Source organism: Cyprinus carpio, chromosome B20 (assembly GCF_018340385.1).
Source record: "Cyprinus carpio isolate SPL01 chromosome B20, ASM1834038v1, whole genome shotgun sequence".
NCBI lineage: Eukaryota > Metazoa > Chordata > Actinopteri > Cypriniformes > Cyprinidae > Cyprinus > Cyprinus carpio.
The window spans coordinates 21929580-21956086 of NC_056616.1; the positions used below are offsets into that span (position 1 = coordinate 21929580).

The window sequence follows — 26507 nt, forward strand, 5'->3', positions numbered from 1 at the left end:
CAATTTCAGAAAATCTCATAATAAAATCTAATTCAAAGTATCAACAAAACCTATAACAGTCTATTAATGATATTAAAATAACACTGGCGTACGTTAAACACCTCGCCTATTGCTTATTACATTTGGCAAAATGTGCAGTTACTCTCAGCTTGACCAGTAATGAATAACAACTATGATCTGATAATTTGTTGCCAAAAATTAAAACTGACATTAGATTAATAATGCAAATTCAGTGTATGGTAACTGATAATATAATAATGAGGTCATGTGACAACAACGTAGCATACTACTGGTTGAAATATTCATCGTTGCATGCTGCTGTTTCATATTAACTTTTTTCGTAATTTCAATAGTAATCAAGACAAGTCAAATTATTTAGCGCTTTTCACAATCCATATGTTCATTATAATGTTTAGAATATCTCAATATCTTCATATATAGTTGAATTTAACAGACTATACCTGGATGGATGATGGTTACATTTTGCAACAATACAAGCAATCAAGCAGGTTACAGTACATGCAGTAAGCAGTATGTTTCTTTCCAACAGCACAAAAACATTCAGGTATTAAATTATCTGTATTACATTTGTTAAATTAACTTTAAAACAGTCATTTGAATAATATTTTAGAACTCTAGCAGATTAATTTCCACTCACATTGCAAGAGCTGTACGCACAGTGCCATGAAAAAAAGAGGTAATCCTAACAATACTCTGTGTTTACCAATAAAATACATTAACGTGGCCTCTTGTGCATTAATTATGAGGAAATATTCATTCCTCTGGGAGCATTTTCCAAGGTTTTTCTCACATCGTTCTAAATAAACACAAAGAACTGGCCCACAATAAACATAACAAACACAGGGGTTACGGCCTCAATGTATGAAAGGCAGATGGGGCCAAAAGAATGGATGTCTAAATTCATGTTTTTCTGTGTTAATGCAACAACATGCACAGCAGCCAATGAAACTTCTGTATTTGAGGTCATATTTGCATATGTAATGCAATGGTATGCTGGTATATATGTATACAAACATCAGGCGTCATGTTTATTCATGAAGGATGTAGCAATGGCATGTATGCAAACATCAGACATTATACAGTATTTGTTCATGAGGGATAATGCATCTGTATGATGCATGTGTGACGTCAGCCTTAAATCATAATTTGTCAAGTAATTTTTAATTGTTTACTTCAACATTCTTTCTTAGGTAGAAAAGTCTTTTTTACATAATGTTTCAATTTACATTGGAACATTAATTAATTTACTGTAGCACAGTAGATAACAGTAAATCAACTGAAAAAGAATAAACTTAAGAAAGGAGTAATATGTGTTATTTATTTTAGAGGTAAATCTGCTTTACATTTACATTTAATCATTTAGCAGACAGTATTATTTTTAAAAAGTATTACACATTCAAACACGTCCAGAATGTGCACGTGTTTTTAAATTTGTTGTCTAAACGCAGTAAAACTGAGTGTCTTTACACATACTAAAAAAACCGCAGCAAAAACGGATGCTTTAATACATTTAGAATGTGTGCGTCTACACATACAAAAGAAATACGTTAAAAATTGCCACATTAACACAGTAAAATTTCATGCGTTCCGTTAATGACTTTTGGCCCCGTCGGCCTTCCATATCAGAACTCCACCAATGGCTTTAGCAGGAGATGACATCATTGCTTCATTCGCTCACATATCTTATTGATTAGTGGGGTATCAAATGGAGCCAGAGGCCCCTGGGATGTAGATTACAGCGGCTTACTGCTGTTTATCAAGCCAGGCTTTGTAAAAAGGAGGGGCCAACATTAAACCTGAGGGAGTTCTGGATGCTGCACCCAGCAGTCCAGCTGAGAGAGAGAGAGAGCATTGGTGTGTTCTTGGTGGTTTATTAATTAGTCAGGTGGGTAAATTTCCAAATTAATAAAGGTTTCACGGTGCTGGGGAAAATATAGTAACAGCAGATAAGATAATCTAATATAAGCCCAGCGTATCTTAGCAACCTTGTTCATTGTGAGAGCAGCAGCGACGGGGTCCGCAGTGGGATCGCAGCAGCTATCAAACACGCTCCCAAAAACACTCTTATTAAACACACCGTAATAACCAGCATTTCGATGAAAGTATACTGAAGACATCACATGCACTTACTGAGTATGAAAAGCACTGTTAAGATCTTTTGCCAATCAACAACTTTATCTTTAAAGCTATGCACTGGGCTGCATGTATTTTTTATGATATTGTATGAAATATAGTGCAAATGGGTCACTGACGTGAAAATGTGGTCTGACAGTATACATTTTTATTGATAATTGTGCATGAAGCTGATTTGACCTCGTATTAATAGAGACTAAATGGAATATTTGTACGTTTAAAAATATATACACCACATCGCAGGACAAATTAAGTGAACTAGTGAAGAAAAAAATGGATTAAAAAATAGGAAAAAATAAAATACACACTTTCCCCTACACATGTTCTTGAATTTCAGTTGAATAAAAAATTAAGATTTATTAATTCTACAAATTTTTTTTTAGATTTTGATTAAAAATTATATATTTTTTTATAATAATAAAAACTGTGACCAGAACCTAATTTACATACTTTCTCCTACAAAGTAATCTTGAATTACAACTGAATTACAAAATAAATTAAATCTGTCATTTAAGTGAACTAGTGAATACAAAAAGCTGATTCAAAATTATAAGAAATAAAATCATTTAAAAGCATAATTAAAACATTGTGACCAGTTACAGGACCTAAAATACATACTTTTCAGCTACACATTAATCTGATTTAATAAAATAAAATAAAAAAACTTAAGAAAAAAGTCATATTAATTAAATCTGCATATGGGACTACATTGAATATTTGTACTTTTTAACATGTATTTGCCACATCGCAGGACTATTTAAGAGAACTAGTAAAGTCAAAAAGGTGATTAAAAATGCTTAAAAAATGGAATGTGTCCAGTTACAGCATTTAAAACATACCTTACTAATTTATTTTGAATTTTTTGTGAATTGAATATTATGAATATGTTCTTTCAAAATGGATTTGCCACATCACAAGCTGAACTAAAAGGCTGATTACAAATGATGAAAAAAAAATCTGAGATCTGTGATCAATAATTTACAATTTAATGTTTCCTGAAACATCAGTTTTTAATTTTAATTTGAAAAATTTAAAAATAATTTTAGACTAATTTAAAATATATCAGGAATAAGTTCTGTATCAGACCTGAGACTACACAGAACATTTGTAATTTAAAAAAATGCATTTGCAAAGCAATCCATTTCCCACAGCACAGAACAATTTAGGTTAACTAGTAAAAAAAAGTGAATAAAGTGACCAGTTACCTGACCTAAAATATGTACTTTCTCTTAAACATTAATCTTGAAATAAAAAATAAATAAATAAATAAATAAACAAATATAAATAAATCTATGGACATGTTGTGTGTTATCTACCCAAATAAAAATAAAAAGTACAACAAATAGTAAGTATTTGTTTTTTTAATTCCATAATCCATAAATCCTGATCGTCATGGCTTGTAAAATTCAATTCAATTCAAGTTTATTTGTATAGCGCTTTTTACGATACAAATCATTACAAAGCAAAATCAGGGATATCCCAATTCTATCAGTACATCTGGTGACTCTAGTGTGTTTGCTGGGAATCAAACCTGTGACAATGGAAAGGTTCAGACTGATGGGATGTTAAGAGTTGACTGTCATTCTCACTCATTTCTCACAGAAGTCTTTTTTTCTCTGCTCACAGATCTGTATGAAGGCCTGTCTTATTGATAATTCATCAGCTCCTCTGTGAATATGGAAAGAACAACGACTAATGAAACAACTGGAAAAAATGATCTCCAAAAATGTCCAAATTTCAGAAATGGAAAAGCCAAGGAAACATTTTATCCCTTTGTGTATTTCATATTTTATTTTCTGATATTCTTTTTTTCTGCATCTTATGTATGTGCCTGTTCACTTTTTTTTTTTTGTTTGTGAAGTGAAAACGGTGGGCCTGATCAAAACAAAGACACATGATTTGAGGAATCCTTTATGTCTGAAGCATAGTTAATGTTATATTGTTACACTTTAGTTTACACAAATTAAAACCATTAAAAAAAAATCACATTACTTGAAATAAAAATAAAAAAATGAATGGAAATAAAAAATAAATAATACAAATGATATAAATTTAAATCAATTAAGAATTATCTTTAGTGTAAATAATGAAATAAAAAAAAATAAAAAAATAAATAAAAATAAAATTTTATTTCAGTCTGTTGTGAAATAATCAAATAAAAAAACTGAAATTTAAAATCGACATATTTAAAATAAAAACAATAAAAATGACAAAATCACAACAAAATTAAAACCTTTAATTAAAAAAAAATATTTAGACAAACTTTAACTGAAATTACAATGAAAACAAAACTAAAACAAACTATAACAGTACATTAATGATGGTCTGGAGCACTAACTATGAGCAGCAGTTATAGTGTTGCTAGCCTCTTGCGTATTTAAACCACATTACACTGACACACACTGCCGGCGTAAGCGTCCACCCCCGCACAGGCGTATGAAAATTAAAATCTACCCGACGGCCCTCTTCAGGGCAGTTTTCCATCACGCATCCTTATGAATCTCAGATTTCATCAGATTTCAATGAGAGACGTTAATGGAGGACCCCACTGCAGATGCTGTGAGTAGATTATCATGCACCAAATAGATAGGTCTACGACAACCCCAGATGTTTGATACACTGATGTGGGGGTGACATGGTTTGAGTCAGGGTCAAAGGTCAGTCTCAAAGCCACCGTTTTGTAGATTTACAAAAGATGAGAATGTGTTATAAGTGGACTGAGATTAGCTGAACATATGGTGATTTAACCATCAAAACAAACACTCATCCAGATGTTACTGAACTACATCATTAATATAACAGTTCACCTGAAAATAACCATCCTGTCATCATTTACTCACCATAATGTCTTTCCAAACCTATAAGACTCTCTATCTCTCTTCTGTGGAACACAAAAGGTGTATTTCTGAAGAGTGAAAGTGATTGAGGACTGTGCTGCTTCATATTTTTGTGAAAAACCCATTTTTATTTTCAGGATTCTTCAATGAACAGGAAAGTTCAAAAGAACAGCATTTATTTGAAATAGAAATCTTTTGCAACATTAGAAATATCTTTACTGTCACTTTCAATCAATGTAATGCATCCTTGCTGATGAAAAGTCTTAATTTCCTGTCATTGGGTATGCAGTGTGAAGTGCAGTATTGCGGTGGTCACGTGTGCTGTTGTTTAGTATGCAGTGGTGGGCTGCGTTCAGCACACTGCAGTAAGGGAAGACCCTCGGCTCTTTCTCTGCTGCAGCGCTGCTTTACAGCATCTGTGATTTCAAACACGCTGCTCATGGCTGGAGTTTCCTGACTCTGCAGTGCACTTATTTCCCCCGACAGAGAGACTCCTCTTAACCCTGTCTCTCTCGCTTCCACTCTAGCTGTCTCTCTCTCGCTCGCTCAGATTTTGGAATCAGCTTATTTCCCAAGACACAACAATCTCTCTGCTTGTGTCTGTCTCTCTGCTCTGAGCACAGCTGTCCTAATGAATCTGGCTGTAAGCAGCTGCCTTCATCGCATTCAATTCTCCGGACGACATCAGCAATCACAGCACAGCTTCACTGTTACCTCTACAAGACTGCAGGTCGTTTGCTGCCCATTTTTCCTCTAAATTTTTCATGCAACCTACGATTTGGATCTAAACTAAAAAAAAAAAAAAAAAAAAATTGGATTTACATTTTTGCAACTTTGCAACTAGCAGTCATTAGAATATTAGTAGATCTGCTTAATATCTGCTAACACTTTATTTTGATGCTATCTCAACAGCCAAACAACTGAAAAGTATCTTTGCAAGTACGACAACTTATTCTCCTAACTCTATCAGTCTACTAATACTCCAGTGAGAGTTAGATGACATGCAGATGCAAGTGAATTAGAGTTTGTTGACATGTTGTTGCAAAGTTAACTAAAGTGGACTACTGAAATGAAGTGCAACCCAGAAATTGTTAGTAAATTTCACATATAATTACAAGGAAACACATTGAATTAAACATTTAATTTTGAAGTACTTAAAAATAGCTAAAATAGTATTTACATTGAAAATGGACCATAGAAATGTCACAGAATTAAAAAATAATGAGTTTTGCATAGAAAAACATCACTCACATTTTCTTCAGAAAATAGTTGTGGATCTCTTTCTATTCTTTTTTTTTTTTGGTCGGTTCATGGTCCATATAACAATACCAATCATAATCTAAATGCTGCTCTTCTGAACTTTCTATTCATCAAAGAATCCTGTAAATTGTTAAGTGTTTATGTTTAAGGTGTTTTTTTTGTCAACACTGTTTTCTTTTTTTATAATAATCTGAAATGTTTCTTAAGCAGCAAATCATCATACAGTATTAGAATGATTTCTGAAGATCATGTGACACTGAAGACCGGAGTAATGATGCTGAAAATTCAGCTGCGCATCACAGAAACAAATTACATTTTGAAACATATTACAATAGCAACCACTAATTTTAAATTGTAATAATATTTCACAATAATTCTGGGTTTATTGTATTTTTGAGCAAATAAATACAGCTTAGGTGATCAGAAAACATAAAAAATCATACTGATCCGAAATTGGAGGAAGATTTGCATTTTTTTTTTTTTTTTTTACATTACCCTGTCATCATCACTTTAGATCATCTGGAGCATTATAATTATTATTTTTTTTTAAATATGGACCACTTTAATGATAATTTAATGGTGCTTTTGGACCGTGAAGTGCTTATGTTGTGTGGGAAATAACATTTTAAAAAGGTTTGAACATTTTTCGCTGAACTGTCCCTTTAAATCCCTGACCCTCCAGCACATTTGAACATCTAAGCAGGATTTTCCAATATTACACTCTATAACTCATAAAGGCAAACCAAACCCTTTGCGTCAGCTCACGAGAAGATATCTGCTCCTCTCAGCAGACCCGAGTTCAGCCTCACTCTCTCTCTGTCCATCAGCATCAGGATCCTGAAAGCCCTGAACTCAGGCCGGCCCCTCGAGCCGGACCTGGTGCATGGGGCCAGAGACCGACATTAAGATTTGATGGTGTGGTTGCATGATCTGAGTGTCTCCTCTCATAATGGTGCTAGTGAACAGGACAGAGAGTAGATGAGGCTGAATTATTCACCCCTGCCATTACACACATTCTGCCCTGTGAAAGCACCTTCCTCCATTATTTAAAGCCGGCGAGTCTACGCAGTGGCTTTTACAGTGTGCGGAGAAGAATCCAGTGCACTGGAGTGGGTGTTAGTGAGGAACCAACAAGCCATTAGAGAAAGAGGTTAAATTTAGGCAGGGAAGAGGATTGAAGCCTCCAAAACCTAATTTACTCTTTTCCCACGTCAGTCAACAAGGATCAAACACATCTGCTGTGTTTAAGGAGAAGCTGAATTCTTACTGAGCTGAGTGTGCACACATTCACCTCGCGCTGGACATCAGGATCTATCTATCTATCTATCTATCTATCTATCTATCTATCTATCTATCTATCTATCTATCTATCTATCTATCTATCTATCTATCTATCTATCTATCTATCTATCTATCTATCTATCTTTGTCATTCCATCCATCCATCTATCCATCCAATATTTTATTTTTCATTTTAGTAATCTACCATTTCATTTCTATCTATCCATCCATTATTTCATATTACTGTACATCGATCGATCCATCCTTTTATCTTTCCTTTAAGTTATCCATCCATCCATCCATCCATCCATCCATCCATCCATCCATCCATCCATCCATCATCTATCCTTTTAGTTATCATTTCAGCCATCCATCCATCCACCCAATGTTATATATTTTAGATCTATCTATCATGTATCGATCTATCATTCTATCGATCTATTTGACCTATAAACATTTAAAATATTTTAGCTAAAAATTACAATTATTTGAATTTATTTGCATTTCAATTTATTTTAGTTCTATTTCTTTGTGCTCACATTCAAATGGAAATTGTACATCCATGTTGTACCTCAGCGCAAAGGATTTGTATACAGAGCAAAAAATATAAAATCATAAAATTATAAAATTATAAATGTTGCCTTGGCAGCTAACTGAGGTTTCCTTTTGATTCTTGAGATAAAATAAGCTGAAGCTTTGCTGTTTCCTTTTGATTCTTGAGATAAAATAAGCTGAAAAGTGAAATATAAATACACATTAAATGATAAAAGCACATAAAAATTCAATAAAATTAAAATGAAAAGTGAAAATATAAAAACAAAAGTAGATAAAAATGTGAATAATTAAATGATTTCTTGTTGATATTGCAGATATAGCTATGGACACGAATGCTGTTTCTCCCACAATTTTACAAATCGTGATGTGGTGAAACCCATGTGGGAGAACGAGAGTTTGTGAGTGGGCAGGTCACTGATGACTTCATTAATCCCCACTTCCTTAATTAAAGAGAAGCGCTCACTGGATGGCAATGAAGCATGTAGTGACTCATCAGAACACACACACACACACACACACACACACACACACACACACACACACACACACACACACACACACACACAGCTGTGAAAACAAACATACACTCTACACACTGACATTAACTCAAGACCTGACGCAAACACTATGGGAAAGTTTCTCTTTAACCTTCAAATCTTGCAGGTTGGATATGTAGAGATGCATTGATGTGTTTATATACAGTGCAGTGACCCCAGAAATTATTTGGACACTTAAAAGTGTCTGAACGTCATTGCATTAGGTACAAAATATCAACTAAAATGTCTCAAATGCTGCAGGATCTTCATTTTCTGAGGTCTCAGTGTTTTTGAATCAGCTGGTATTTCGGTGATTTTTAGTGGATGTATGAAGTCAAGTTGACTGGCTTCATTTTCAACACTACAGTATATATATTTTTAGCATTACAAACAGAACAAAGGCCTATTTATTGAAACTTTTTCAAAAATGGCACTTTACTGAAATGGAATATAAATCCATGTTGTTGTGTGCTAACTAAAATTAAAGCTGAAAAATTAAAAAGAATCAGAATAAAATGAAATCAAAATAAAATAAAATAAAATAAAAACTTAGCTGCATTGTTATTAGTCTGCTTACTAATATTAAAACTAAAACTGTTACAAATTGGCTTTACTAAATAGAATAAAATAAATAAAATATAAGATGAATTATAAATGTTGCCTTGGCAACCATCTCTAAATAAACTAAAGTGCTAAAATATTATAAATGAAACGGAAATAAAAATAAATAAATCTACAAATAAAAAAATAAAGCAAGCACATAGCTAAATTACTAAAATGTAAACTTTCCTTAAAAAGTGTTTGATTTTTTTAATGTAATGCAATTGATATATATTTGTAAATGTGATTTGTTTCCAAATCCTTTTTTTTTCATGGGCATGTCAAGCTTAAAACAAATGTCCAGCATGGCTACATACAAAAAACAACTCTCTTACAAAGTATCATGACATGTAATGTCATGATCTATTAATCTTAACACACACAAACTCATGTTCACCGTCCCTTTGACAGCAATTCTTTTTTACTGGCAATAACGTGTGTGTTACAGCGGCTCTTAATGAGTCCAGCGCAGAAAAAAACCTCTCTGCCACATGTTCAAAGTCAACACCAAACACTCACAATCCATGTTACTTTACTATTTTTTGAGTGAAACAACAATAAAACAGCTCAAGACTTGACATTAATCCATCAGGAATTGATCAGAATATGTTTTAAGTGGATAGACATATTTTTCTTTTTACAATAACATGCACTGCAATAAATCATTCAAAAGAAGCACAGGAACAGGTGTTACGTAAATAGGGTCATTGTTGATTTCATGTTGACTTTAACATTGCAGAGAGCTTCATTTTGCATTACATCTAGACTCAATTCTCAAACACAACCATTTCCTGTGTGTGAAAAGATGAACTCAATCCCAAATCCATTCGAAAGGTCAGTATGTCAGAGTATTTGGAGCACGTGGTTGATTCATTTGTGTGTTTATCTGTAAAATTATGGCGGAGGATTTGAGGTAAGTCCAAAAAGTTTTCATTTTTTAGATGCATTAACCCCTTTTGCAATCACACACACACACACACACACACACACACACACACACACACACACACACACCACACACACACACACACACACACACACACACACACACACACACACACACACACACACACACACACACACACACACTTATACACGTGTTTAAATTAAGCACTAAAGCGTAAAGATGTATTTTGTCCAGATGAGACTCTCTCTTTGTTCACTTTGGCTGTGTTGCAGTAAGCAAACTAACAATACAGTCTGTCCAAATGGAGATCATGGCATGCAAGAGCAAGACAACGACAACAACAAAACACCCAGCTACGCTTGCCAGTCTGTGCCTGTTAGGCCTGAAACTCCAGCTATCCACACATCCATCATTTTATCCATCCATCCATCGTTTTATCCAATTATCCATCTGTCCATCGTTTTACCAATCCATCCATTGTTTTATCCATCCATCCATCCATCCATCCATCCATTTTTTTATCATCCATCCATCCATCCATCCATCCATCCATCCATCCATCGTTTTATCCATACATCCATCCATTGTTTTATCATCCATCCATCCATCCATCCATCCATCATCCATCCACCCATTGTTTTATTCATCCATCCATCCATCCATCCATCCATCCATCCATCCATCCATCCATCCATCACTTTATCCATTCATTTTGATCTGTCCACCCACCCATCCATTGTTTTATTCATACATCCATCACTTTATCCATTCATCCACTATGGAGTCAAAATAGGGCCACATATACTTGCAAAAGAACTGAAGTATTCAAAAGAAAATAATGTTTTGCAAATGAAAATGAAAGTATTGAAAAAAATAAATGTGCTTTTTGCAAACAAAAATAAAGAATTGCAAAATATAAATGAAACAGAGCAAAAGCAATGATTTTGCAATACATATTTTCCATGGCCATAGTTCCTAATTTATTTGCAATGCTGCTTTTATTATGTGTTTCAATCAAGTGTGAGCTTGCGATACCGTTTTTTGCCCTTTGCATTTCACGTTTCTGCGTGTCTCACTTTCTGGCACTGTTTTGACATGGGGTTAGAGTCAAGGGATGGGGGCGTGTACAACAGGCCTACCTCGAAGCTACATCATCAGTTGGAGACTTAAAGCGCAACACATGGAGTCAGCATGGCTGAGTAGAGGCAAGGGGATTGTTTCCTTTTATTTGTTAAAATGAGTATTGTTTTCTTTAGTAAATGTGATTAGTATTAACATTGTTTGCATTTGCATGAGTTAAAGAAGATAATTTACTCATGTGAATATGTTGGAATCTGCTATTCATTTCTGTCATTGTGCATACTATCAATAGATTTAGTTTACTTTTAAGGATTGTGATGTTCTTACACTACATATTACGCAAAATAGATGTTACACTGTGTCTCTTGAAACAGACTGCAAATGGATAACATTATATTTTAATATATGTGTCACAAAACCATGGACTTGTCCACTTTATATATGAGGCCCTAACCATTAATCGGGGCCGAGTATTGTCTAGCGTTTATTGCCCTCCAAGTGATAGCTACATTACGGAGCCATTCCTAATTTTTCTTAGTCAAAGTCTAGTTTTATACTGTTTATTGCCTTAGTCATTCGTATCTTGATCCTAGCCTGTGTATCTCATTTCTGTATGATCTCTGCTTGCCCTGAAGTATGTCACCTGTCTTGGATTTCCCCTCTCTTCTCACCCTGTTCGGATACTGTTTACCCCTCGCCTGGACCGTCGCCTGTGTTTCGGATTAACCCTTTGGATTACCCTGTTTGGACATTGTTCACCGGAGATCGACCACGCTTGTTCACTGGACTACTCTTGTGTCTTTCCCATAACATACCTGTTTGCCATTGTCTGACCATCGCCTGTTTTGACCACGTCTTTAAATAAAGCTTTGCAAATGGATCCGAATGTCTCTCGTCTTGTTCGCTCCTTAACAATATGAAACCCACAACAATTAAAAAACAAAAACATACAAAAATATATTGTCACCGTTTTTTAAAATCATAGTTAAGTGAGAATTCAATGATATTTTAACCACTGAACTATAGGAAATGTCTCTGGATTTCATTTCAGTAATCTGTTCACCTTAGCATAGATTTACTTTGCGTACAACCTATGCGAGCTTGTCCTTCATTAAAGAATCATTGATGGGGTACATTGGTTTATTTTACAGCCTACAAGCAGGGCTCGAATTGAGGGGTTGTGAGGGGGAATGGCATTCCCCTTGTTGAAAAAATAAAATTGACAGTAAGCATCCCCTCTGTAAAACCACCATCCCCTTTAGATTAATAATGTTGAGCATTGTGTAAAACTTTATCATGCAGATTTGTTTAACTTTATCTTGGTATTGATAATTTTTGACATTATATAAGTTTGATAGTTTACTGATTTAGATTAATAATGTTGAGCATTGTGTAAAACTTTCCAGTGATACATCATTAAAAGAAGACCATAGAAGGTGGCTATTTCTTAATTGGTCCAAAATTTATTTACAGTTGTTTGAATACCCTATAAATCAAGCATGAAACTTTTTTAGCTTTACCACACAAGCAAAAGAATTGAGGCTAAATGAGAGAGGGGGAATGGCTGTTTTTGAATAAATCGAGCAAGCCATTAATTCAACAGTTCATTCATAAAGATTTTTGAACGAATCGTTTGATTTAAATGAGTTAATAAATCATTTACACCTACTGGCAGTTTAGATGTAATTTATTTCTCTATGACAGACCGAAACAAGCCAAGATGCCAACACAGAGAAACATTCTTCAAAATATCATTTAATTATCATTACTGACAAAAATCCCCCGTTTCAGGGACCAGTAGGAAAACATCTTATCAAACAAAATCTATCGACAGCTATCGACCTCTGCGCAGCCATGCTGACTCCATCTGTTGCGCTTTAAGTCTCCAGCTGATGATGTAGCTTTGAGGTAGGCCTGTTGTACACGCCCCCATCCCTTGACTCTACCCCCATGTCAAAACAGTGCCAGAAAGTGAGACGCGCAGAAACGTAAAACGGGAAAAAATGGTATCACAAGTTCACACTTGACTGAAATCCAAAATAAAAACAGCGCTGCAAATAAATTAGAAGCTATGGCCATGGAAAATATGTTTTGCAAAATCATTGCTTTTTCTCAGTTTCATCTTTCTATCTATAAGATAAAAATGCACACACACCCAGTAGTTTATGAATAGGCATCATGTGAAAGCGCAAAGCATACAAATGCATTAAACAAAAAGATCTGAATGCTGTTATGCTATTTACATGTATTGATTAAAAATAGCACCTGCAATCTGGCATGCTGCTATTTTTAATCCATAAATGGGATAATTGTAATAATTCATTTAAAATAGACTCATTAGTCACCTGGCATTTACATTCAGGTGACTAACTCAAAAAACCTGGCAGAAGAACTGAGCTCAGATCGGAAAAAGACATGGAAGGAGAAGAGTTAAAACACACACACATTCAATTGCTCATGCTAAATAACCAGTGGGCACTGTATCTTATAACTATTTATGACTTTGTCAGGCGTCTAAATTTAGCAGCTTGTGTAAATGTGGTCGATGCATGTCTCTTTGATACACATGTGAGATTGGAATGCCGCCCACACAATCCTGTGCTATCCAGATTTGCTAGAGCTAAGAAGCAAGAGAGAGAAAGAGAGAACGAGAGAAAGAGAGAAAGAGAGAAAGAGAGAGTTGTGTGCTGTCTGCGGCAGAGTTTCCTCATTGGCAGTTCAGTTCAGTGACTGAATTTCAATGGTCCTGCTGTGGAAGAACACAAGTTTAGACAGAATCCAGCTCAGTGACATGCAGAAAGGTGATATGCGTGTGTAAAATCACAGCTGTAAAAAAATTAAAACCTTTACGAGAGATGCCGGGGTGAGGACATAAAACTTCTCATTTCCATTTGTGTCGATAACACTGACCATCGAAACATCTGGCTCGCAATCTCTGATCACTGTCAGGTCAATTTACACACACAGAGAGTTTTAGTTTTGCTTTAACAGAAAACAACAATTAGACAACAATACACTGCACTTTACTAATGAGGCATACAAACAGCTTGACAAGTTAAAAGTAATGCATTTTATGTAATTACTATAATGACAGCGCTGTGTCAAATGAAAGCAGAAGTGCTCTGTCACTGTCACAATGATTTATCACCCATTTTAGCATCTGACGGGTGAAAGTTATACCCTAAGTCCAACTGCTTTACAGAGCTGTGAAAATTTTAGAATTTAAGAATTGTTTCCTTTTCAATGTATGGGTGTACATTTGAATTGGATGTTACTGAATTGCAATTCAAAGAAATTTAATGTGAGTGATTAATTCTGGGAAATTAAGTGTTCTTTGACCTTGATACACAAGAGTTAAGTTATTAAATACGGTGAAATATGTACAAATTTCTATAGGTGCCATCTACAGTGTCGCCATAAATCCATTGTATAAACCATAAAACTTCAAGGCTTTATAAACTTTGTTCAGATCTTTCAAACAAGGCTTTTAGCAAGATGGCATTCAAAGCTGTTGGAGTTAAACTGCTAAAAATTGCCAATTTTATTATAGTTAACAAAACTAAAATTAAAACCAATAAAAAACAGTTCCTTATCTTGACATTAAACATTAATTAAAATAAAATATATAAAAAAGTATACTTCATCTTAAATTTAGTTTAAAAGAATTAATAAAAACTTTACTGACACACACACACACACACACACACACACACACACACACACACACACACACACACAGACACACATATAGAAACAAATAAATCAAAAGCAAATTTTTTAATAAAAAAACACACACTCACTCACACAACAAAATTTTAAATTAAAATGAAAATGTAAAATATGAAAAATGTAAAATATTAATACAAAACTACAATAGTATCCTAATGATACTAGAACAACCCTGAAAACTACATTAAAATGAATTTAAATCTATTATAATTGTACTTCCTTACATTCAAATTCATATTGTAATTCTGCATCCTGTTTGCTACCTAAATTCAAATGTATTCTTTATTATGCTTGATTAATCAAACACCTTTAATGATTGGAAAAGAAGATAAAATCAAGCAAATATGAGTACCATCAAAAAAAAAAAAAAAAAAAAACACTGCAATGAGCATTTATATACAAAACCAGTGTGAACCACTGATCAGTTAAAAGGTTTTCTGAGCTGAACTACTTTCCTTGGTCCCCTTAATAGTAACTCATGTTTTGTAGAAGTGACAGGAAGATGGCGGTCCTTCTCAAGGTCAGATCGGGTTTATTTTTAGGTCAGTACTCACCAAGGTGAGGATGCTAAAAAAGAAGCCATTTGGAGACACAGTGCTAAAAGGGGGTGGAACTAAATATTTCAAAACCCAACAGCTACTGAAACATGAACCTAAACTACACTTAAGAAGAAACTGGAACCCTTTCGGTTGGATCTGTTAATCATGTGATCTTTAATTGCAGCATGACAAATCTCTTAACCAATGACATGCTAATTTCCGTTTGGCTCCAGTAGATTAGCATTTTATGTGTTACATGATTTCAGCAAATCAAACACTACATGGAACCAGTGTTTTAATTTAAGATTTGTTAATTAAAATAAAGCTGAAATAAAATATAAATATTACACGAAAAAAATATTGCTTTGGCAACTAATTGCTGAACTGAATTAATATGAATTAAGTTCTAAAATGATAAAACTGAAATAAAAATAAAGTTAATAGTAAAATAACAGTATATACAAATTAATAAATACAGAATGAAATAAAAATGCCAAATCAAGTAACAAAATCACTAAAACTTAAATTAAAATGAAGACTGAAAATACAAAACTAGAAGCTAATTTAAAAGATAAATAAATACTATATAATAATAATAATAATAATATAAACAATACTTAAATAACACTGGATAAAATGAGTTTAATAATATGCACCAATACCAATGGCTAGTTCTTAAAAACACTCAACAGACACTCATTCACATGAGTGAAATTCTTTCTCAATGCCCTCAAAAAATATAGGCAATCCAAGTGAATGAAAGTTCAATGGCTCCAACAACAGCTCCGTATTGTTTCACAGTCTGTGTGTGTTTCCAGGTGTCACACTATGACCCCACCTTACATCTTGGAGTTGCAGTATGCTTGTCATGTTCCTAAAACCGCCACAGTGTTGCTATGCCAACCAAAGCTCCTCTCTACCCCAAAGATGGGGACAGTTCTGGTCACATGACCTTATTGTCATTGGGAAAGATGGAGCAGATGTGGACGGGGCCCTCCGTCATTGGATGATTAGTCAAGCACAGGCACACAAGATTGAAGTAACAACACGGACTGATGTCAAAGGTCAACACTATCAGCTCTGATCACTGAACATCTTTATCTTTACGTTGTTGATAATAAAGATACTTCAATGGCCTGTAAGTGAGAGTCTCAGAGGTGACTGGCAAGATAGAGATACGGAACGAAATCACTTTTCAACATCGTGAAATCCCACAGCTGCACACAGGGAAGAGCAACAGCAAGGAGAGAGAGATTTCTAAAAGGTCAGATGACACACACAGACTGTGATATCTCTCTCCTCTTTCTTTTTACCTTCCTGTCTTCATTTCCCTCAACACACAGAGAAAGAGAGAGAGAGGGTCACTAGTAGAAGTGGAAATGGTAGATTTGTTACCAGGACAAATATTGGCGATCTTCCTGTTCAAATGTCATCTCTGAATAGAAGGGGTCGCAAAAGTAAACTGATGCATGACAAGCATGACAACTGCATGTTCATGTATGTGTCTGCTGGCTTGTACTTGCTTTACTGACAATGTGTGGTGAAATACACTAGAGGTTTTTAAGGTGTTTGATATCAATGCTGACGAGTTAATCACATTAAAGCATATGACAAAAAAATGCAGGCCAATACACCAGCGGTGCTATAGTCTAGCGGTTAAAGAAGCAAGTCATGAACTATCACCACTTTGCCACTGAGCAGGATACTTTAACCTGAGGTCCAAGTGGACCGTCCTACTAAAGTGCACTGATAAAAGCATCTGATAAATGGCTAAGCACTACAGAACAATGCAGGGCAACACCCCAGTATCACTGTTTGCCCTTCAAACCAGTAGTTGGTCATCTGGATTTGTAACCACAAGGCTGTATGTCCAAGTCCCAAAAGAAGTGATCTATGAACACACCATTGTGCTCTTGTGTAAGACTCTTAACCTCACATTTCACCATAGTGACCAAACCTGTAATAAGTGTACTGATAAAAGTTTCTGATAAATGAGATAGTTCTGAACAATGCAGGTCAATACAATAGCAGCCCTGTTTACCTAGAAAAATCAAACATTATATACCAAATGGTTGTTTGTTCAAACCCTCCAAGGTATAATCCATTCTGCTGTTGAGAATATATCCTCTGTTTACTTAATGGGGACTGTCTTTGCTAATAGTTACTTCATATAAAACACAAATTAATGTATGAATGTAATCATTTTAGGAATCAGCTACTGAAAAAAAGCCACTAATCTGAAAACTTTGGGGAATGTCCTGTTCGATGCCTGGTGACAGATCATAAGATGGAAGACAAATACCCCAGTAGCCCTTACTACCCTGTACATTTCCTCTTGCTAAAAAATGTAATATTTTAAATGAAAAATAATAGGCTTGATGCATTGTGCAACTAAGCAGAATACATATCCTTAGGTTACTCCCATGGGACATCCTCTGTCATAAATGTACTGATAAAAGCAAGTCTGTAATTAAATTTGGGGCCAAATCCAATGGTATATGGGGGAATGTGTCCCCCTTCAATGTCTCCTGCCCTAACAAAAACCATCTGATAAATGACGGAGCAGAACATATACGGAAATAACCCAGTAAGAAGCGACTGTTGCTTATATTTCAGCACAATATATAGCGCTAGATGTAATCGAGGACAGCGCTCACGGAGCAGTCGCAACATTTCAGCACCGCGGACAGCGCTCATGAAGCCGCCGCGGCAATTCAGCATCGCGGAGAGCGGTCTTCGAACGGCCGCAGCAATTCAGCACCGCGGACAGCGCGCATCGAGCGACCGCTATAATTCAGCACCATGGACAGCGCCGCCACTGCTACTGGTTTCCCCGCTCTACAGCAGTGTGGAGGGGGGAGGTGAAGCGGGGTTTCCCTCAGAGCTGGATGGAGCTCCTCTCTCTCTCTCTCTCTCTCTCCCTCTCTCTCTCCATCTTTGCACATTACCACCTTCACCAGCGGATTTCCATGAGAGGGTTATCACCAATCACATCACACGAAAATCCGTGGCCTTCGGGTTTTTTCCCTCTGCCTAAAGCTGTATTATCCTTCCAATTAAGAAGATTTCAAACACAAAATACCATCGTTCAGTAACTCGGGTCTGCATTTGATTTTATACCATTTTTGACAGAGGAAGGGAATTAATCGCACATTATACAATCTTTGCTCGAACATTCGTTATAAACCAACATCACTGAAAAAACATGAAGCACGAATGGAAATGACCGGCGAAGGCATGTTTGCATTAACAAGACTGTCATGCAGAGAGGAAACCAGCATTCTGCCCACGATTCACAGCAATCCTCACTAATATCAACCCACTGCATCCACGGTCTCTGACAGTAAATCACATCTCTATCCCCGATGTCTAAATGACCGGGTACTTCACAAATAATACAACATTAACTGAATTAAAAGTGCTCATGGAACGCTGTAGCGTGAACGATGAGCTATTTTTAAAGGTGCAACACACACACACACACACACACACACAAAATAATTCCGCAGATAAAGCTATATCCTCCTTTGAAATTTCATTATAATATAACAGATACACATTAACCAGAAGCTGGACTGTTTTTTTTTTCGTGCAGGAGGATTGGCAGGTAAATTAATCTCTGGCAAAGAGGGAAAAGGCTTTAAATCACCGCTGACCAGCAGAGAAACACACACAAACGCACACATGCACGCACGCACGCACACACACACTTGGGGAGGAGAGGCACCGCTGGCAAACAGCTGGAAATACGCGGCCACTTTCCCTCAACATAAACCCCAGGATGACTTGAAGGATTCTGGCCTTTACCTGTCAAGACGCCGACCCGGATTTGGTGGTCGTGGTTTGTTAAAATCATCCCGTCTGTCGCCATATTCAGCACCGCTGTCGCCGCACTGAGAACTCCAGGCAGAGCCGAGAGCCGAGCGCATCGAACTCTGGAGGGGGAATGAGGGAAGCGCGCAGGCGAGAGCAGCAGAGCAAAGATTCAGCGCTCATAATATTTCACTGGGAAATCAGCGAACAAACAAAGGTCTTTAGATTGTAGGTTTACATAATTACAGAGTTTTAATTATGTAAAATAAAAATTTATAATAATTATATACATTACCGTTCAAAAGTTTGGGGTCAGTTAGAATGTCTGTGAGAATATATCTATCTATATATATATAATATATATATATATAGGATATATATATATATATATATATATATATCTATATCTATATATATATATATATATATATATATGTTCTGAAACGTTTCTTCAAAACAGTTGTGCTGCTTCACATTTTTGCGGAAACCATTATATTTTTCAGGATTCATTGATGAAGAGAAAGTTTAAAAGAACAGCATTTATTTAAAATAAAATATTTTGTAACAAAAATACAGTTCACTTAACAGTCACTTTTTTTATCAATTTAATGCATTCTTGCTGAAATATATATGAATATATATATATATATATATATATATATATATATGTGTGTGTGTGTGTGTGTGTGTGTGTGTGTGTGTGTGTTTTTGTTACAAAATATTTTATTTTAAATAAATCCTGTTCTTTTAAACTTTCTCTTCATCAATGAATCCTGAAAAATATAATGGTTTCCGCAAAAACTGTTTTAAAGAAACATTCTGAACGTTTGTTTGTTTTCAGAAAAGTTTCTTGAGCAGTAAATAAGCATATTAGAATGATTTCTGAAGATCATGTGACACTGAAGCTTTGAACCAGAGGATTAAATATATAAAATCTATTCAAATAGAAAACAGTTGTTTAAAACTGTAATAATATTTCACAATATAATTGGATTTTTTGTTGTTGTTGTTGTTGTTGTTGTTTTTATCAAATTAATGGAGCCTTGGTGAGCATAAATTCCTTTTTATTTTTGTATTATTTTTTGTAAATACTCTTTAAAATCTGTTTTTATACTATATTACATTATTACTTCTACAAAACCAAACCAAACTTGAATTCCTCTTATTCCAGACTTAACTCATACAATAATGATCATTTAACTCATACTATAATAAATATTAGTATCAGATTCACAGAGTATCTAAGTTATATCTTCTGTCCTTATAAAACACTGTTTGTGTTGTTTGTCTATTATTTACTCTTGGAACCTGGTCACCCAGATATTTGACAAAAAAACAAGTAAATCTTTGATCCTGATGAGTCTTTTTTTTTTTTTTTTTTTTTAAATGACCGAAACAAAAATGCTGACTCTACAATACAATAATTGTCTTACAGCTCTAATCTTAACAATTTTTTAACCAATTTCCCCACCCACAAATATCAGTAAAGGTTCTAATCAATTCTATTTACCATATCACAAACTATTTGGCATCTCAGAGAACCCCATGATGTCCTCTTTAAAACAGACAAGGGCTTAATACAGTTTTAATGATCTCAGAGATATTAACAAGAAACTCATGTCCATTACAAAATATATGAATCACTGGCTGTCATGTGGATGGCATCAGTGGATCATAATGCAGGGGCTGCACACACACGCACACACACACACACACACACACACACACACACACACACACACACACACACACACACACACACACACACACACACACACACACACACACACCTGTAGTCTGGCTGAATGCCATGCTAGTAATGCATGTGTGGGCTTTTCTACATTAACTCACGAAGAGCTCCATCGATTCCTTTCCTGGACTCACAGAACATCGCAGAACAATGACATGTCAATCACCGCTCAGGTCACAACCTTTCTTATATCTGGCATTTTTGATTTATTAGCTTTGAAACACAGGAAGTCTCCTATTTTCAACCTTCCCTCTGCAGATGATAGCAGCCCTGACCTGTGCAAATACAATCACAGCCTGAAGCAGAAGCCACGTTTCTATTTATAGCGCCACATCATGCTTCTGCGGTGTGTAATTCTTCTTGTTTATTCTCATTGAAAAAAGACAGCAAATCTCTTCCTCCTATGTCAAGATTCATTATTCATGAGCACATTTAAGTGTTGGGAAAGCATAAAGACAAAGATAGGTATCAATGCAACACTTTGCTGAGAATCTGTGAAGGAAACAGTGAGAAAACAGGTATTGCGATGTGTTTTCTAAGGTACTGCATTGATATTTTTAAGATGTTCTAAATGGTTGGGGCCCATCCTTCATTGTAAGTCTGTGGGATTTTTTTTTTTCAGAGTCGTTCATAAGTAGCATGTACAGTATGTGGAGCGTTCAAAGTGAGCAGACGAGCACCATCCTCATTATTTCAGTTCTTCATCTCTGAACCTTCTCTTGCATAACACTTCTGTCTGATCATAAAGCAAATCAAGTACATCAGGCATACAGACTGGAGGCTGCATCTAAGATGCTGACGATTTCATGGAGAACTTGCACAAATGCAATAATTTACAGAAACTCCTTACTGACTGACTATATGCATATACTGTGTAAATATGTTTATCAATGTTGAAAACTGTTGTGCTGCTTCGTATTTTTGTGGGAACCGTGATACATTTTGTTTTTCAGGATTCTTCAATGAATAGAAAGTTTCATTTGAAATCTTACTGATTCATATGCTTGCTTACTTATTACTGTATCACAGTTTACACAATTATAATATGCAGCACAACTGAACATAGGAGCTCCACAGGGCTGTGTCCTGAGTCCCCTGCTCTACTCTCTCTACACACATGACTGCGTGTCTTCCCACAGCTCCACATCTATTATTAAATTTGCTGATGATACTGTGGTTCTGGGCCTCATTTCCAACAATAATGAGACCGCATACTTGGATGAGGTAGAGAAATTAACATCATGGTGCCAGGACAATTGTCTCTCTCTGAATGTGAGTAAAACTAAAGAGCTGATTGTTGACTTCAGGAAGAGACAGCAGCAGCCCTATACTCCTCTTATGATCAGCGGGACCCCTGTGGAGAGGGGTGAGCAGCTTCAAGTACCTCGGTGTAAACATCTCCGAGGACCTGACTTGGGACTACACACATTCAAACTCAGGTTAATAAAGCCAGGCAAAGACTGTACCATCTGAGACAGCTGAGAAAATTCAGGGTTTCACCTGCAATCCTGAAAACTTTCTATTCAGGGGCCATTGAAAGTGTATTGACTCAGTGTATCTCAGTGTGGTATGGGAACAGCTCCAGTCATGACTGCAAAGCCCTGCAGAGAGTTGTGCGCTTAGCTGAGCGCATCTCAGGGTCTGCTCTCCCCTCTCTGCAGGACATCTACCTCAAACGCTGCAAAAGCAGAGCTGTTAAAATCATCAAGGACTCCATTCACCCCAGTAACCATCTTTTCACTTTGCTGCCATCTGGTAAGCGTTTCCGTAGCCTGATGTCAAAAACTGAGAGACTTAGGAGGAGTTTCTTCCCCCAGGCCATCAGGCTCCTAAACTCAAAACCAGCCTCTTAACATCTTCATGTCTCCACTTAATATTCACTTTATCAGTAAGATATTTCATCATTCACTACCTCACATTGACATACTGTAAGTGTCAACCTGTTTGCACATTTGCCTCTTGTACATTCCTGTGTATCTTATTATTTAAGACTACAGTTTACTTTCATGCACATTATTTTCCACTATATATTTAATTCTACGTATACATCTCTTTATATAACATCATATTTTATTCTTATATTTTTATTGTTTACTTTTATTTCATTCTTTCATAGCTATATTTATGTATATTTTCATCTGTGTTGTATTCTTTAATAATTGCACTGTCCATGGAGCGGACCTGACTCACATTTCACTGCTGGTTATATATGCTCTATATAATTGTGTATGTGACAAATAAAAATCTTGAATCTTGAATCTTGGAAATCTTACTGATTCATATGCTTGCTTACTTATTACTGTATCACAGTTTACACAATTATAATATGCAGCACAAGGATCATGTGACACTGAAGACTTGTAATCTAAAATGGATTAAAAGTATTAAGCATGAGACTCAGTGTTCTGATATTTGTCTGAATATTCTTAATCAAATCTAGTGCTTTCAGTGTTGATCTTCTAAAGGGGGAAAAATATCGGAAAGCCTATATTTCCCTCTCAAAAATATGGATTTACCACGCACTTAATGAGACAGCAGCATCCCACTCACAAAACCTTTGGCTCTTCATTATAATCCCGTTTGGAACGTAATCTGTCCATGCAAACTAGTTTGAGGTATTTTTACAATCGCGCGCGCACACACTCACACACACACACACACACACACACACACACACACACACACACACACACACACACACACACACACACACACACACACACACACACACACACACACACACGCAAACACACATCAATTCCAGGCGACAAAAACACCTGTATTTCTCTCTTCAAATTGGTTTTGAATGAACATTATTGGCACATTATGTTGAGTTCCTGCATTATTAAGTATTACCAGCAGGGGGCTCTAGCAGGTAGATTTAATACACTGAGCTGAATTGGTTATGACAGATCAAATCATTTGCTTACAAAAAGATGGACTATTCTTCTGTGTTTCTACCTGATTGTTATTTGATGGACATAAACAGTTACGCACACTCTCTGTTTATATTAGTACCTAGCGTTAAACTCAATCTAGCAGAGGCGTAATTACTTTTTGAACATAAAATGAAAGTTGTAGAAAGACGTTCTTGACTTGACTTGACTAAGCACGACAAAATATATAGTAGGCTAATACTTAAAATCACTAATTGAAACTGAAAACTGTACAGATTCGCTGTATTTAAAAATCAATTTAGAATGCTTTAATATTCAAATATTTGAATTTCCTTAACATAGACATTGAATGCTTCAAATGAAACGTAAAAGGGAATGTTCAAATGATAACATATCTAATGAAAATTAAATATCTGCAATATGAATTATAAGTTATGCAAAGGAGACTGATGAGATTTTGATGAACATAAACAGAGCGTTAAACACGATCCAGCATACTGAGTTGAGAAAGATCCATTTCGCTCTAATTTTCCACCAGCGCAGAAAATGGCCTGGAGGAAGTGAGAATCAAATCCATTACATCTGATTCTCTCGCGCGCGTTGTGTTCCGAATTACTCCGCGCGCCGGTCAGCGGTGTCGCATTACATCTGCAGGACGACGAGCGTTGAGCTGCTGTGAAACTCTCCTGCTCAGACTCAAACCCACCGCTTTTTAGCTGCAAATGTCAGCACAGCAGCGTTATTTGCATTCTCTGAGCAAACAGGAAGGAATGACGTGCAACATCAAATCACCGCAGGCTGTTTTGTTGAGCCGTGTAATTGATTTAAGACGCGTTAAACCTACATTTACGCTCAGATACGGTAGAACTGATGCTAATAATTCAACCGCTCATGTTTATTCACGTGCTGACAGAACGAAACGAGACGAAGAATAAACCAGACCAGATCAGAAGAAAACAGATGAAACCAGACGAGACCAGAGACGCAAGAAAGCATCAAATTAGAAGAATAAATAAATAATAACAGCGTTGAAACATACAATCTTAGAAAAACTGAATCAACCTATTAATTTATACCAACAAATTGACATTTAATGCTTATACATTTAAAAACAATACTACTAGTTAGTCTTTTAGCTCCCTTTTCAGAAACATGTGGTTCACCATTTCTTATGGGTTACAGAATTGGCAAAAGTTGCAGTATACAAAAATTACTACTTGGTTTATAGGAGAATGTGGTAAATACTTGACATTTATTTAAGGTAAAGGGTAATGACCTGGTGGTGAGATGCAGAATAAGACTGTCATTAATATACTATTTGATGACAAACTTTTCACATTCTCATTTTACTTATGTAAAGTAAGTAAGTACTTTTTGCAAGTTAACTTTCAATTTATTTATTTGTGCAAAATTTTTTTTTTTTTTTGGTGGATTCTAGCAATCAACATATATTTGTGACTGACATGTTGAATGGGTGATAAGGTGAAGGGGGTTGAAAATGATGAGTGCTATTCTAGAGAGATAAGAATAATAAAAAGTATGAATAGATATATTTATGTTAATCCCCGTAACTGTTGCACTGTGGATTGCTGTTATAGTATATATTGCTTGTCACTGTAAATGCTAATAAAATTGTCTTAAATGATCACACAACACTTGCTTATTGTTATTTCAGTTTTTAGTTATAAAATAGCTATATGAGCTGTTTAAGTCTTAAAATGCAATTAAAATAAAACCAAAAATAAATCCAAAGAATGATCCCATAATGGGAACCCCTAAAGGGTTCTGTATAGAACCTTTTTCCTGGCTACAAAGAACCCTAAAGGGTTCTTTTGATTGAACCCTTAAAAGGGGTTCCATATGGAACCTTTTAGGGGTTCCATATATGAAGCGCCTGATAGAAGCTTTTATGGTTATATATAGAACCTTTTCTTCTAAGAGTGTATAACAAAAAAGAAACTCCCCTCGGGGGATGGGGGGGATGAAGGTACATCATTAATTAAAAACAACACTGGCAAAACACTTGGGATACAGATAATAAAGGTAGAGAATAATAAAATATCAACAAATCTATTAAAGTTAATTAAAAATCAATTAAGTAGAAACAGGAGAGAAGAAATTATCTGTACAATAGTCTACATTATTTATCATAAGTCAAATACAGATAAAAACCACATGTAAATGTAAACAAAAAGCATGATTGTGCGTTACAAACAAAGTTTGACTTGACTTTAATTGTAGGAGATTTAGGGAAGAAAAATAAGAATGTATTGGAAGGAAATGGGATTTTAAAGGTCTACTAGTAAATAATCAATTGGAAATCGAATTAGTTAAATATTTACATGAAACTGGTCTTATCAGAACAATCCAAGAGTATATAGATGGTCTGTAACTAGCCAAGAAACAAAAAGAAGAAAGAGGCAAATAAATAAAGAACTGATGAGAACAGACAAGCTCTCATTTGGCACCATGTGCTGGTTTTGCAAAGGTTAGCATGTAATCTGGCCTCCATATCTCCATTCTAGATTCCATCTAAACAACACTAGATCACATAACTTCAAAATGAATAC

The 26507-nt window shown here is 35.4% G+C and overlaps 1 protein-coding gene across 1 annotated transcript in view; it reads right to left on the reverse strand.

Annotated features, from left to right (window-relative positions):
• Window positions 1-19429, reverse strand: part of LOC109108452 (gephyrin-like) — a 70977-nt gene extending 51548 nt beyond the window's left edge. The window contains exon 1 of the mRNA XM_042746535.1: window positions 19285-19429. Coding sequence (XP_042602469.1) covers window positions 19285-19348 — 64 coding nt within the window. The 5' untranslated portion in view covers window positions 19349-19429. The remainder of the gene's footprint in view (window positions 1-19284) is intronic.
• Window positions 19430-26507: the final 7078 nt, after the last annotated feature.